The sequence below is a fragment of the Bufo bufo genome, chromosome 4 (assembly GCF_905171765.1).
Source record: "Bufo bufo chromosome 4, aBufBuf1.1, whole genome shotgun sequence".
NCBI lineage: Eukaryota > Metazoa > Chordata > Amphibia > Anura > Bufonidae > Bufo > Bufo bufo.
This window is the reverse complement of record NC_053392.1, coordinates 253,851,119-253,865,850: the sequence shown is the minus strand read 5'-3', so window position 1 is coordinate 253,865,850 and position 14,732 is coordinate 253,851,119. Positions and strand designations below refer to the sequence as shown.

The window sequence follows — 14,732 nt, the reverse complement described above, 5'->3', positions numbered from 1 at the left end:
CTACATCACTGCACATCTCCTTCTCTCCTCCAGGCCTGGCTCACTGCTGCAGCGGGCCGGAGGAGAGAAGGAGCGCAGGGAGCTGTGATTAATGAATGACAGGACCGCCAGCTCCCCTGCAATGATAGGTATGTGAGGGGGCCACTGGGGGGTCATTCATCACACTGTGAGGGTCCCTTACACAGTATAATGACTCCCAGTGCCCCCCATTTAGTATAATGATCCCCATTGACCCTCCATTTAGCATAATGACCACCAGAGCCCCCATTAAATATAATAACCCCTCGTTCCCCCTCCATACAGTATAACCCCCAGTGTGGGGGCGACTGGGGGTCATTATTCTGAATGGAGGGTCACTGTGGGGTCATTATACTGTGAGGGCCCTTTACATAGTATAATGACCCCCAGTGTCCCCCATTTAGTATAATGATCACCAATGACCCTCAATTCAGTATAATGACCCCCAGAGCCCCCCCCCATACAGTATTCCCCCAGTGTGGGGGCTACTGGGGGGGTCATTATTCAAAATAGGGGCGACTGGGGGTTATTATTCTGAATGCAGGGCCACAGGTGGTCATTATACAGTGTGTGGGGGGGAAATTGGGGGTTCATTATACTGTGTAAAGGGCCACTAGTAGTCATTATACTGTGTGAAGGGCCACTAGTAGTCATTATACTGTATAGGGGCCACTGGGGGTCATTATACCGTGTAGGAGCCACAGGGGGACATGTCAATGTAAAAAAATGCCTCATGGGGGCCCACTGGGATTTATCGCCAAAGGGCCCACATGAACCTGGAGCCGGCCCTGCCCCCACCCATCAGAAAATAGGTCATCAGCATAAAAGTCTCAGAAAACCCCTTTAAAAGGTAAAATACAATGCAACATGTGAAACTTAAAGAGGACCTTTCACTACAATTAAAAATCTAAACTAAGCGTACAGACATGGAGAGCGGCGCCCAGGGATCTCCTTGTACTTACTATTATGTACGCTGCGATTGGCCAGCGCTACAGCCTGGGAGAAGGAGACGCCGGCAGGCTCCACCCAGTTGAGCCGAACATATGAAGATACCGGAGCCTATACCGGGAGAACGGAGCGGCGCCCAGGGATAATAGTAAGTACAAGGAGATCCCTGGGCGCCGCTCTCCATGTCTGTATAGTTAGTTTAGATTTTTAATTGTAGTGAAAGGTCCTCTTTAACCTCTTAAACCACAAAATCTGTCACTCAGAGACCAGGGCAGAAAACCATGCAAACAAATCATCCTCTGGTCCCTGTAGCGTACACTGGCTATAATGTCACCGCCACGTGGAGGTGCTGGCAGTACACTGGCTATAGATAATGGTTTCTAGCAGGTGACTCCTTGTCACTGAACGGTGGGGTGCTAATACTATTATTATATACAATGCAGCACGAGGCTGGGGCTGCTGACAGAGCACTGACCATATTATATCTGCATCCTATATATTACTAGCAGGATAGAATAAAGATAAGAAGGTGCGGCAGAGACCTACCTTGTGACATTATAACATTAGACATCACGGCTCATCTTCTTCTAAATACCCATGAGAATGATTCCAAAGCGTACCACTGATTTAACAGCCATCAATGATGACTATAGATGCGTTATTACAGTCTCTGACATTGCATACAAGAATTAAAAATAAGTATGACTACTCAAACAAGCTGCTTTTGAAATTGTAGGGAAAATGCAGCTGGGAAGTAAAGGAGTAAAGATGGGGTATTTCTGTGAAACATATATGCAAATTAGCATATCATACATCTGCGGGCATTAGATAGATTTAGTGTTCTTTTCTTTTTGGAATAAAAGTTAATTTGCATACCTTTGGGTTTCTGAGAAAGATATTCAAATTAGCTTTCGTTCATGAAAAAGCACTGACTGAAATGTTCAAGGCTACCACCATACCACCAGGGAAAAATCTTATGAAAAGTACTGATTGAACAGTTTAAGGCTACCACAAAGAGACCATCTGGTGGTAGCCTCAAACTGTTCAATCAGTGCTTTTTCAGAATAAAACACAACAGAGATGTTTCATCATTATAAAGCTTCCTCTAGAACCAAAAGGTTCAATTAACCTCAACAGGAAAACAATTAGTGTCTCAGTCAATACAGGTTTTTATTTTTCATCACAAGATTGTCTTCTAATAAAGCATACACATTTAATAGATGCTTCACAAATAAATACAAGATGGGAGGGCCTAATAATCCTACAAATGACTGCACCTATTGATACAGCACATTTTACTACAAACATTAAAAGGGGTTGTTCAGGGGTTACAAATTATTGGGAAAGGCCTCAGAGTGGGATATAAAAAATATAAGAAGCCATACTCTCATTCAACAACCCCTGCCTTTCTTGTTCCAACACTTACCAGGTTCCCACTGGTCTCTGTTCCCATCTGGTCACGCAAGAATTGCCTGGAGATGCCCGCATGTCCATATGGGACCAGAAGGCAGAGACCAGCAGGGAAACTAATGTAAATAACCAAACAAGAAAAAAGCTAAGTATATTTAAAAAAAACTAATGGAAAAAAGTTCTGGCTTTCAAAGCCACATACATACTAAAACAAAAAACAAAACAAATGTGCCTTTTCATGATGGAGAGTAAATGGCCTGGTCTTAACCTAGACAGTGTAAGTCTGCAGGTACACCCCCCAAACTTGTTACATCCCCTCTTTACCCTTACTGAAGGCTAATAGCAATTCATTCATAACTTCTAGTAGAAATAATAAAGGGAATGGTACAACATAGAGCCATAAGAACAGATTCTCCAGAATTGTTATTACATGGGGAATGTTTGAACCTATTAAAACATACATGTCAGGAGCGGTGACAGGTCCTCTTTAACCTCTTCCCACACTTTGTTATAAAGTGCTGTTAAATGTACAGTGGGGTATAAAGAGGGCACAAAGTGTGGCAATGCCATCAGCGGCGGGTGGCAGCTGCATATTACAGTCAATAATAACCATGGCATCTCAGTGGTCGGAGACGTGGTTAGAGGAGGCTTCCTCTGTCACCCCATCCTTGGAATAGGTCACCTTTATCAGATCAGTGGGGGTCCGACTCCCAAGCACACCACAACCAGGAGTGTAGTGGCCATGCCTGGTTGCTGCAGCTATCTCCCATTCACTTGTACTGGACTATTCTATGAACAGGTCACCAAAATAAAACTTTCGGGAAAATCCACTTAGGCTACCTGCACAAGGGCGCGGGATGTCTTGCAGAAATTCCACACTAATTTCTGTGCAGATTTCTGTGCTTTTCTGCACCAAATCTTCTACAAAATGTGCATGTGTTATTTGCAGATCTCACTTTTGTAAAATCCAGCAGGCCGATTTCCGCACGGAACAAAACAACCAAAGCGATTTGTCTAATCTCATACACTTTGCTGGTACTGTGCTACATTGTGTTTTTTCTGCAACGTATGTAGGTAGCCATAGGGTGCTTTCACATAGGTTTTTGATCTTTTTCTGCAGCATTCTTGCAGTAAAATGCCAGTTCCATATGTTAGCTGTCTATAGTAAACAGGGGCATAACTACCATAGCGGCAGACCATGGGACTGCTATAGGGCCCAGGGCAAGAGGGGGCCCAGCTGGGGTCATCTCCTCTTCTACTGGGGGGTTAAAACTTGATCAGGACTCTACCCTCTAAAGCAGGGGTAGGCAACCTCCGGCACTCCAGCTGTTGTGAAACTACAACTCCCAGCATGCATACTTGCTCTGCTCTTCTAAAAACTCTTATACAAATGGATGGAGCATGCTGGGAATTGTAGTTTTACAACAGCTGGAGTGCCGAAGGTTGCTGATCCCTGCTCTAAAGGAACAACTTTTAGCAAATGTGGTAGTGAAAAAAATGCCCAAGGGTCATTGAAAGGGGTTTAGGCGGAAACCCTTCTGTCCTGTGTGGGGGACTGGTTTGATCCTTGCTATGGTGCCCTTATTTCTCTATGTAAGCCACTGATAGGAAATATGAAATGCAGGACACAAACATGTCCTGAGGACTTTGGTAATAAGGTGGCATTTTTGTTTTTCTTGCTGCTTTTTCAAAAATCCAGCATGCTGTAGCTCTTTTTTAGGCGTTTTGACATCTCTTTCTCTATAGGGGTGTTAGAGCGATTGATAAAATGAACTACTCTAAGCTCCAAATTAGAAATATGGTATACCTGAGAGAATCATCAACAGAGACAGGTATGAATTATTTTGCTTCCAGAATGTTCTCTGAGGGCCCTGGTTCTAGAAGTCTTTATTTATATACCACGTCAGTTAAGCCTCATATATGTAATAAAAATGAAGCCTATCATTCTTCTTACTTCAGTACTATGCATATATATATACAATATGAATGTAGAGAAGTCACACGGCTCACGTTTCAGACCCTGGTGAATTCAACCAGAAGGCAAAAGGTTCACAGTGAACTGTTCCCTATTTACCAAAGTCTTCAGCAGCCAGTCTGAGAACTGAAAATTTTCTTTCTTACATTAATACTTAATTGTTGTACAATCCCATTGTAATACATGTCATGATATTTAATGCTATGTAGACCAATCTTATTTATGTTTATGATATGGATTTTCATTATCATTTTATTGTAAAACAGAATTACTTTTTTGAACCTTAAAAATTTGAATAAAAAAATAATTTAAACAGAGTCTAAATAGTAGAAACATTTCTCATGAAGAAATAGAAAACAACTTCTACTCTGATAAAACACACTGGCCCCGATTTATCAAGACCGGCATGTGCTACGCTGATAGTTACAGGGCCTGTGTTTCTAGACTACGCATTTCATTTACGACAAGGCACGACCCTCGTCGTAAGTTAGATGTCTCCTCCAGCAGTAACGCGCACCAGATTGCTGACATATTGGTGCCAGTTTCTGGTGTAAATGATAAATGTACCAGGCCCAATGGTGCCACTGTGAGGGAAAGCATCCATTGTGTATATGTATTCATTTTATATATAGGAATAACCTGGTCTTAGATAGAAGGGGGAAGGAAGAAGTACACATTTCACAGTGGGCTCCTACTGCCCCCATGCAGATCCTTGCATTTTCCTTATCTCAAACTGGACCTAGTAACTCAAGCTTGTCTCCACTATGACACTGTTACTGCTTTTTGTGTGTATAAATGCGTGACCGGCTTATTATAATAAAGCAGGGGTATTATGAGGAACACATCATGTATGTGTCTCTGTGTCATGACCTCAATCCTCAACTTGCGAACTATTAGGAGAAGTCATCACATCAGAAGGTCGGTTTGCGACCACAGAAAATGGCGCCCGAACAGGGAAGAGACATCTAGAAAGGCCATTCGGATCGACCAAGGCATGACCTCCATTGGGACAGACAGACCAGAACGCAGCTGTACGGTAAGAAATGTATTCTTACAAAATGACCCTCCCTGCTTTGACTGCTAAGATCTGGTCTTCCATATTTTAAATTGTCCTGTCCAAAGACCTGTGATATTGATGTGATGTTGGTTTAAGGTTATGCTGCTAATGTGGAGTTGAGACAGTCTCCACAGACCAGGGTTTGTCACGGGCAACTGGTATTGTGTCTCACGACTGTTTCAGTAAGCGGCCTGGGGCATTCCTCAAGTGCAGTGAGCAGTGCAGTTAGTTGAGTCTGGAGTTGAGGCAATCTAGGGACGCTGGGGTTTGAGTAACCGGTCTGCGTGGCTCATGGCTACGTTTTGGTAAGTGGATCTGTGCACTCCCGGAATGCAGCAAGCATTGTATCCTCCTAACAGAATTAACAAACCAACTGTACGAATTATACACGATTGTTAGTTTTGTAAAATATCTGTTAGGGCTACATACAATAACAGGGAATTGAGTGAGGAATTCTTCATCTTGTTGGTGGGTTGCAATGGGATAGTGCTAAAAAAATCCCTAAAGCCAGGTATCCGAAATTATAAATATATAAATCTCCATTTGAATAGATATAGATTGAATGTTGTTTCGTGAGAATCCCTGAGTGAGACGGTGAAAGAATGTGAGTGATCTAGTAGGGACAAATGAATAGGTCCCTGATTTATAAGGGATTCCAGTAGGTGTGACATTTCATATGTGACATGACGAGTCAGGGACAAGGAGAGGTAATTGGAGTTAAAGTGTGGCCTTAGTGCCTGTTTTGGAGAGAGAGGGATTCCCAATTCGGAGGGCAAAACTAAAAGACTAGACTCTGCAGATTGAAAAACATCCCCAAGAAGATACAGAAAAGATGTAGGGAAGGATAGAAGTAAGTCTGAGATGGTGACTATAGTATTGAGTGTAGTGATAATTTAGTTGTCTGGTTGTTTCAAGATCAGTAAGGAACAATTCCATGTTGAGGTTATTATAGACCTGTTGATTAGGTGTACCAGAAAGACTGTCTGAGGGAGGAGGACCTAGACTAGGTGTACCACAAGGATTATAATCCGAGGGAGGAGGACCTAGACTAGGTGTACCACAAGGATTATAATCCGAGGGAGGAGGACCTAGACTAGGTGTACCACAAGGATTATAATCCGAGGGAGGAGGACCTAGACTAGGTGTACCACAAGGATTATAATCCGAGGGAGGAGGACCTAGACTAGGTGTACCACAAGGATTATAATCCGAGGGAGGAGGACCTAGAGGAAGCCTGGCTGGCAAATTATGTACTGTAATTTAGGGATTGGGGAGTGAAGGGTCTTGTGAGCCAGAGCCAAATCCTGATAGCACTGAGACAGACCATGGGGACCACACCAAGGTGGACAAAAGGGGAAAACTGTCAGACAAATAGTGAGAGAGTAAGAATGGGTGCTTTGAAAGGATGTGAAAAAAATTGAAAATAAAGCTAACGTGTAAAAATGGATGTCTACATCTTGAACGGTGGAGAAATTTTAAGAGAGAATGTAGGGGATGGCTAATAGATGAAGGCTTAGAACAGACTGCAGAAAAATGGGAACAGGCTGCTGAGGAACTCTGCAGAGAAGCAAATAAGGAATATCTGATTGGGGCTGTGAGCTGAGGTCTGATCAACATTGGGGGTCTGATTGCTGATCTCAGGTCTAACGAAAAATATATTTTTTCTTATGGTCTTCCTCTAAAACCTAGGTGCGTCTTACAGGGCGAAAAATACGGTAATCTCGTAACTAGATCCCATGTGGTAGAAAGTTCCAGCAACTCTGGGTGCCCCACAATTAAACCCACGGGCACCCTTGACACAACCTGACCCTGCATTACCCGCCCCATACACGCAGGCTGAATGGTGGGGAAGGAGTCGGTAGTTTTGAGAGCGGTACAAGCCATCAGCACCAAAATACACTAAGTACCACTTCACTGGCTCCTGAAGCACCAGTATCTAGGCAACCATTGTCTGCGGAGCCCCAAATGACATCCCAGAGGGTCTAAATTTCAGAATATAGACCCTGGAGTCCAGGTGATCAATTAGCCATGCTCAAACAGCTTCCAGACCCTGATGAAAAGCCAGTGCCATTTGTTAATCCTGGCAGGATTTGGAATCATTAGTAATGGCAAAGGTAGAGGGGGCTTTGGGCCACATTCTAAAACAAGTTACTAGTCATCATAAAAATTCCCGAATGTATAATGGAGGAACAGACTGGCTGAAAACTACAGCCTCGATAGTGGAATACTGTCACTTAATATCTAACTAAGCACAGGAGAAACAGGCAGAGCAGTCGTTTACTCTAAGGGTCCATTCACACATCCGTGTGTGTTTTGCAGATCTACAAAACACGGACAGCGGCAATGTGCGTTTCGCATTTTGCGGACCGCACATCACCGGCATTCTCATAGGAAATGCCTTTTCTTGTCCGCAATTGCGGACAAGAATAGGACATGTTCTATTTTTTTGGGGATCGGAATTGTGGACCCGGAAGTGCGGATCTGCAATTCCGGATCCGGGCAGCACATCGTGCTGCCCCATAGAAATGAATGGGTCCGCAATTCCGTTCCGCAAAATGCGGAACGAAATTGCGGACATGTGAATGGACCCTAAATGACATGTCACAAAGAAAATGGCGAAAGTGTGGAAAAGTACGGTACTTTGCTCGTGTGCAAATGCGCTGGTCCGACATGGGATTATGGTTGGGCGATATTAAAAATATTTCCACGATATTAAGAAATTTACCACAATAACGATTAGGTTTGTTTCAATACCAAAATTTTGATTCGGTTTTGATACTATAAAAAAGTATTGCGATACTCGATACCACGCGAAAAAAATAAAAAACGCCAAAAAAAATCCACGTGCATTCCGCATTTTATGGAACGTCCGGCCCATAATAGAACAGTCCCATCCTATTTTTGGGGGGGACAAGGTGACAAAAAAAATGGCAAATCGTGCGTGTTTTTTTGGGGGTTTTTTTGCGACGTTCACCGCATAGGAGATATTTTTTAATATTTTCATAGTTTGGACTTGTCGGACATGGCGATATGTAATATGTTTATTTATTTATTGTTTATATATTTTATATATAAAATTGGGAAAGGAGGTGATTTATACTTAATATTTTGGTGTATGTTTTTTTTTACTTTTCCTTTACTATTAGCCCCCTTAGAACCCTTGTCCTATTCACTCTAATAGAGCTCTATTAGGGTGAATAGGATCTCACACTCTCCCTGCTGCCCTGTGCATAGTACACAGGGCAGCAGGGAGCTTACCATGGCAGCCAGGGCTTCAGTATCATCCTGGCTGCCATGGTAACCGATCAGAGCCCCAGGATTACACTACTGGGGCTCCGATTAGAAGCTGCCACTACCAACCAATGATTTTCATACTGGGGCTGGGGGGGGCGCACTGTACCACCAATGAAGTTAATTCACTTATTAATTCAAATACAGGAGGCGGGTACTGGCTGCAGAATCGCATAGCCGGCACCCGACCTCTATGAGAGGTAACTGCAATCAATGGACAAAGGAGCTCAGAACTCTGCCACAATGTACACTGTAGCCATGTCTCATCACATGACCTACATTAGCCAATACAAGCCTGCAGGAATTTCTTCATATCCCAACTGCCATACTCATGGTCACATGTTCCTTATCAGCCAATAGAAGCTCGCAGGTCCTTAGCAATACAGCAATGCCGGATCTGTCCATGCGCAGACCTTTTATATCCTATAACGGATCCATTTCTCCGTATGACATCCGGAGAGACGGATCCGTTCTTGCAATGCATTTGTAAGACGGATCCGCATCCGGATCCGTCTACAAATGCTGTCCGTTTGCATGCAGATTGCCGGTCCGGCAGGCATTTCCAGCGATGGAACTGCTTGTCGGATCACTGCCACAAGTGTGAAAGTAGCCAAAGTTCCTTTATTTTTTACAGCATGTGGAGCCCCTCGGACAATTTTATTCTTGCACTTCAATAGCCATTTAAATATTAGCAGAATCATCAGATGATAGAATTGCACATAATAATGTTCTGGTCTAATATACAGGTAGAAACCATACAGATAGTTTAGAAAAGAGCAATTCAGTAAATTTATTAATGCACATTTATGCACTAATTCACGGGTCAAAAAGAGGGACACTTGGGAGGCATGCATCTATTAACCGCAAGTACACCGGGGTGAGCCCAGAAATCATCCCGGATCAGACGACACAGGGAGCGCCAGATTCCTGGGACAGGATCGCCAATCTGCATAACGAATCAATGGTTCCGGATTATCAGATTATCGGGATTCCATTCTCCTACTGCAGACAGGGATACCAGTGCACGCACCTGCACCCCCCCCAATAGAAAGGACATTATGGCGTCTTACTGTCAGGGTCCGCCTGCGGCTCCATGGAGTCTGTGTCAGATGCGGCTGCTTTACATACAGGATGCGTACTTATCTCCTGCGGCTATATATCAGCCCGGACCTATGACCCCAGGCTACAGCTGATAGCACAGGGGCCCTCAGGGCCACAGTCACGGCGCACTGCCTGGCCTATAAAGCCCCAGGGCTGCCATGGTGCCTCAGCGGCAGCTGCTCTCCCCAGACTCCGGCTGTTTGAAGGAGACAAGCTTTATTAGTCAGGGCGCTGAGAGATCACAGCCAGGCACTGCTGCGTGTGGGCTACAGGCGCCTGTACAGTGGGGGCTCAGGAAACAAGTATAGCGGTATGATATGTGGCGTACAGATGCATTACAAATCCTGCTGCCTTTTTGGCGCATAGGGTGGGTCATATTATAAAGCCCTGCGCCTGTGCATCATTTGGGTGAGTGATTCCTGTAGAGGGAAGGGGTATTATTTGCCCCTGTATATCCAGGATATGGGCCCAGTGTATGGGTGTATATATGGATATGCATATCCCCTGTAATGCATGTCTATATATTAAGTGCTGCCCATGTATGTCCCCAGGTTGTTATACAGATGTATTAATATATATTATATAATATAAATATATATATATATATATATATATATATACACACAGTGGGGGAGGAGCGTTGCCCCGGGGGCAACATTTTAGGGGGCTCCAGCAGGGCCGCACTGCCAATTAGGCAAAGTGAGGTGATCGACCCAGGTGGCGTAGCCCTGCTCACAAGTGGGGGGGCGGCGGCAGAGCACAGGGCGATGAGCGCTTCCATTGTGGAAGTGCTCATCCCATAGTAATCGCCGTCCTCATCTGAGCCATAGTTTTTTTATTTTTTTGGGCGATTGTCTCAGGTAGGGGCAAATTTTTTGCAGGATGAGGTGACGGTTAGATTGGTACTATTTTGGTGGGCATCCGCCTTTTTGATCACTTGCTGTTGTACTTTTTGTGATGTAAGGTGACAAAAAAATGGTTTATTTAGCACAGTTTTTATTTTTCACGGTGTTTATCTGAGGGGTTAGGTCATGTGATATGTTTATAGAGCCGGTCAATACAGACGCGGCGATACCTAATATGTATACTTTTTTTTTTTTTTTTTTCTATTTTTTTACCAATTTCTTTTTTACTTTATTTGGGGGAAATGACGATTTTGTTTATTTTTACTTGAAACTTTTGATTTTTTTGGGGGGGAAACTTGATTTTTTCAACTTTTTTTTCACTTTATTTTTTGTCCCACTTTGGGACTTCATCTTTTGGGAGTCTAATCGCCTTTACAATGCATTCCAATACTTCTGTATTGGAATGCATTGGCTGTACGAGTAATACTGTGTGTATTACTCATACAGCTTCCGGCCTGTGAGATCCAAGGGGCTGGATCTCACAGGCTCTTCACCGCAATGCAGTGCCATGCCATCGGGTCCCCCTTACAGCCGCACGGGGACCCGATGGCGCCTCCGACCACCGCCGCAACCACCCGTTAACACCGCAAACTGCAAGTCTGAATTGACAGGACCCCCCGTGCATTGTCCCAGGGTGCCTGCTCGATGATTTGAGCAGGCACCTTGTTCCGATCACCGCCCGCCGTACTTACAGGTACGTCATGTGTCCTTAAGTACCGGGACATCATGCCGTATTGGTATGTCCTGTGTCCACAAGAGGTTAAATGACGGCAGGTGTATGCTGACTCCTATTTAAAGGGGTTATCCCACTTTGCGTTTTCATACTTACCTGCTGCCACCGCGCGTTCACTTCCTGGATTCTGGCTGGGGGCGGGCTTCATCTTGATTGAAGTCTTCTCCCGGCCGGGCCGCGCGCTGGACTGAACGCGCACGCTGCCGCGCATGCGCAATGTGACTTATTTCTGGCCAGTATAGTACAGAGCCGGCGTGCGCGTTCGCAGCTCTGTACTATTCTGGCCGGGAAGAAGTCACCGTCGCGCATGCGCGGCAGCGTGCGCGTTCAGGACAGCGAGTGGCCCGGCCGGGAGAAAAGAAGAAGTCTTCTGGGCAAGCGCGACCATCGGGATGTTGCGGAAGAGGGGTGGTCGTAACCAGGGGAGACCGAGTCACAACAATAAGGTAAGTGGGGATGAATTTTCTCCTAATCGGTGGGAATTTGTTAATAAAGTATATTTACAAAAATGATCACTGTCAAATCATTAACAGATTTAACAGTGATCATTATGATGGGATAACCCCTTTAACATGATTTTGATTGTGATTGCTTAATTCTGAACACAGCTACATCCCCAGTTATAAGAGGGTGTGCACACTTATGCAACCACATTATTTTAGTTTTTTTTGTTTTCTTCCCTCCACCTAAAAGATTTCAGTTTGTTTTTCAATTGAGTGGTAAAGTTTATAGGTCACATTAAAGAGGACCTTTCACTAGTTTAAAAACTAACTATATCAGTGGGCAGAGCGGCGCCCAGGGGTCCCCCTGCACTTACTAGTATGTCTGGGCACCGCTCCGTTCACCCGGTGTAGGCTCCGGTGTCTGCAGCTCCCTCTGTTATACTGGGCAGAGTTTTTGTATTAGGGTTGTCCCTTGCTGCAGCGCTGGCCAATCGTAGCGCACAGCTCATAGCCTGAGACTCCACTGATATAGTTAGTTTTTAAACTAGTGAAAGGTCCTCTTTAACCACTTAAGGACCACAGGTTTATACCCCCCTAAAGACCAGGCCCTTTTTTACAAATCGGCACTACACTACTTTCACCGTTTATTGCTCGGTCATGCAACTTACCACCCAAATGAATTTTACCTCCTTTTCTTCTCACTAATAGAGCTTTCATTTGGTGGTATTTCATTGCTGCTGACATTTTTAATTTTTTTGTTATTAATCGAAATTTAACGATTTTTTTGCAAAAAAATAACATTTTTCACTCTCAGTTGTAAAATTTTGCAAAAAAAACGAGATCCATATAGAAATTTTGCTCTAAATTTATAGTTCTACATGTCTTTGATAAAAAAAAAAAATGTTTGGGTAAAAAAAAAATGGTTTGGGTAAAAGTTATAGCGTTTACAAACTATGGTACAAAAATGTGAATTTCCGCTTTTTGAAGCAGCTCTGACTTTCTGAGCACCTGTCATGTTTCCTGAGGTTCTACAATGGCCAGACAGTACAAACACCCCACAAATGACCCCATTTCGGAAAGTACACACCCTAAGGTATTCGCTGATGGGCATAGTGAGTTCATAGAACTTTTTATTTTTTGTCACAAGTTAGCAGAAAATGATGATTTTTTTTTTTTTTTTTCTTACAAAGTCTCATATTCCACTAACTTGTGACAAAAAATAAAAACTTCCATGAACTCACTATGCCCATCACGAAATACCTTGGGGTGTCTTCTTTCCAAAATGGGGTCATTTGTGGGGTAGTTATACTGCCCTGGCATTCTAGGGGCCCAAATGTGTGGTAAGGAGTTTGAAATCAAATTCTGTAAAAAATGACCTGTGAAATCCGAAAGGTGCTCTTTGGAATATGGGCCCCTTTGCCCACCTAGGCTGCAAAAAAGTGTCACACATCTGGTATCTCTGTATTCAGGAGAAGTTGAGGAATGTGTTTTGGGGTGTCTTTTTACATATACCCATGCTGGGTGAGATAAATATCTTGGTCAAATGCCAACTTTGTATAAAAAAATGGGAAAAGTTGTCTTTTCCCAAGATATTTCTCTCACCCAGCATGGGTATATGTAAAATGACACCCCAAAACACATTCCCCACCTTCTCCTGAGTACGGCAATACCAGATGTGTGACACTTTTTTGCAGCCTAGGTGGGCAAAGGGGCCCATATTCCAAAGAGCACCTTTCGGATTTCACAGGTCATTTTTTACAGAATTTGATTTCAAACTCCTTACCACACATTTGGGCCCCTAGAATGCCAGGGCAGTATAACTACCCCACAAGTGACCCCATTTTGGAAAGAAGAGACCCCAAGGTATTCGCTGATGGGCATAGTGAGTTCATGGAAGTTTTTATTTTTTGTCACAAGTTAGTGGAATATGAGACTTTGTATGAAAAAAAAATAAAATCAGCATTTTCCACTAACTTGTGACAAAAAATAAAAAATTCTAGGAACTCGCCATGCCCCTCACGGAATACCTTGGGGTGTCTTCTTTCCAAAATGGGGTCACTTGTGGGGTAGTTATACTGCCCTGGCATTTTCCAGGGGCCCTAATGTGTGGTAAGTAGGTAAATGACCTGTGAAATCCTAAAGGTGCTCTTTGGAATATGGGCCCCTTTGCCCACCTAGGCTGCAAAAAAGTGTCACACATGTGGTATCGCCGTATTCAGGAGAAGTTGGGGAATGTGTTTTGGGGTGTCATTTTACATATACCCTTGCTGGGTGAGAGAAATATCTTGGCAAAAGACAACTTTTCCCATTTTTTTATACAAAGTTGGCATTTGACCAAGATATTTCTCTCACCCAGCATGGGTATATGTAAAATGACACCCCAAAACACATTCCCCAACTTCTCCTGAGTACGGCGATACCAGATGTGTGACACTTTTTTGCAGCCTAGATGCGCAAAGGTGCCCAAATTCCTTTTTCGGAGGGCATTTTTAGACATTTGGATACCAGACTTCTTCTCACGCTTTGGGGCCACTAGAATGCCAGGGCAGTATAAAGACCCCACATGTGACCCCATTTTGGAAAGAAGACACCCCAAGGTATTCAATGAGGGGCATGGCGAGTTCATAGAATTTTTTTTTTTTTGGCACAAGTTAGCGGAAATTGATATTTTAAATTTTTTTCTCACAAAGTCTCCCGTTCCGCTAACTTGGGACAAAAATTTCAATCTTTCATGGACTCAATATGCCCCTCACGGAATACCTGGGGGTGTCTTCTTTCCGAAATGGGGTCACATGTGGGGTATTTATACTGCCCTGGCATTCTAGGGGCCCTAAAGCGTGAGAAGAAGTCT

General features: G+C 43.8%; 1 protein-coding gene across 1 annotated transcript in view; it reads right to left on the bottom strand.

The window, feature by feature from the left end:
* Positions 1–9,988, bottom strand: part of LOC120998058 (major facilitator superfamily domain-containing protein 8-like) — a 119,201-nt gene extending 109,213 nt beyond the window's left edge. Inside the window, 1 exon segment of the mRNA XM_040428528.1 lies at positions 9,770–9,988. Coding sequence (XP_040284462.1) covers positions 9,770–9,794 — 25 coding nt within the window. The 5' untranslated portion in view covers positions 9,795–9,988.
* Positions 9,989–14,732: the final 4,744 nt, after the last annotated feature.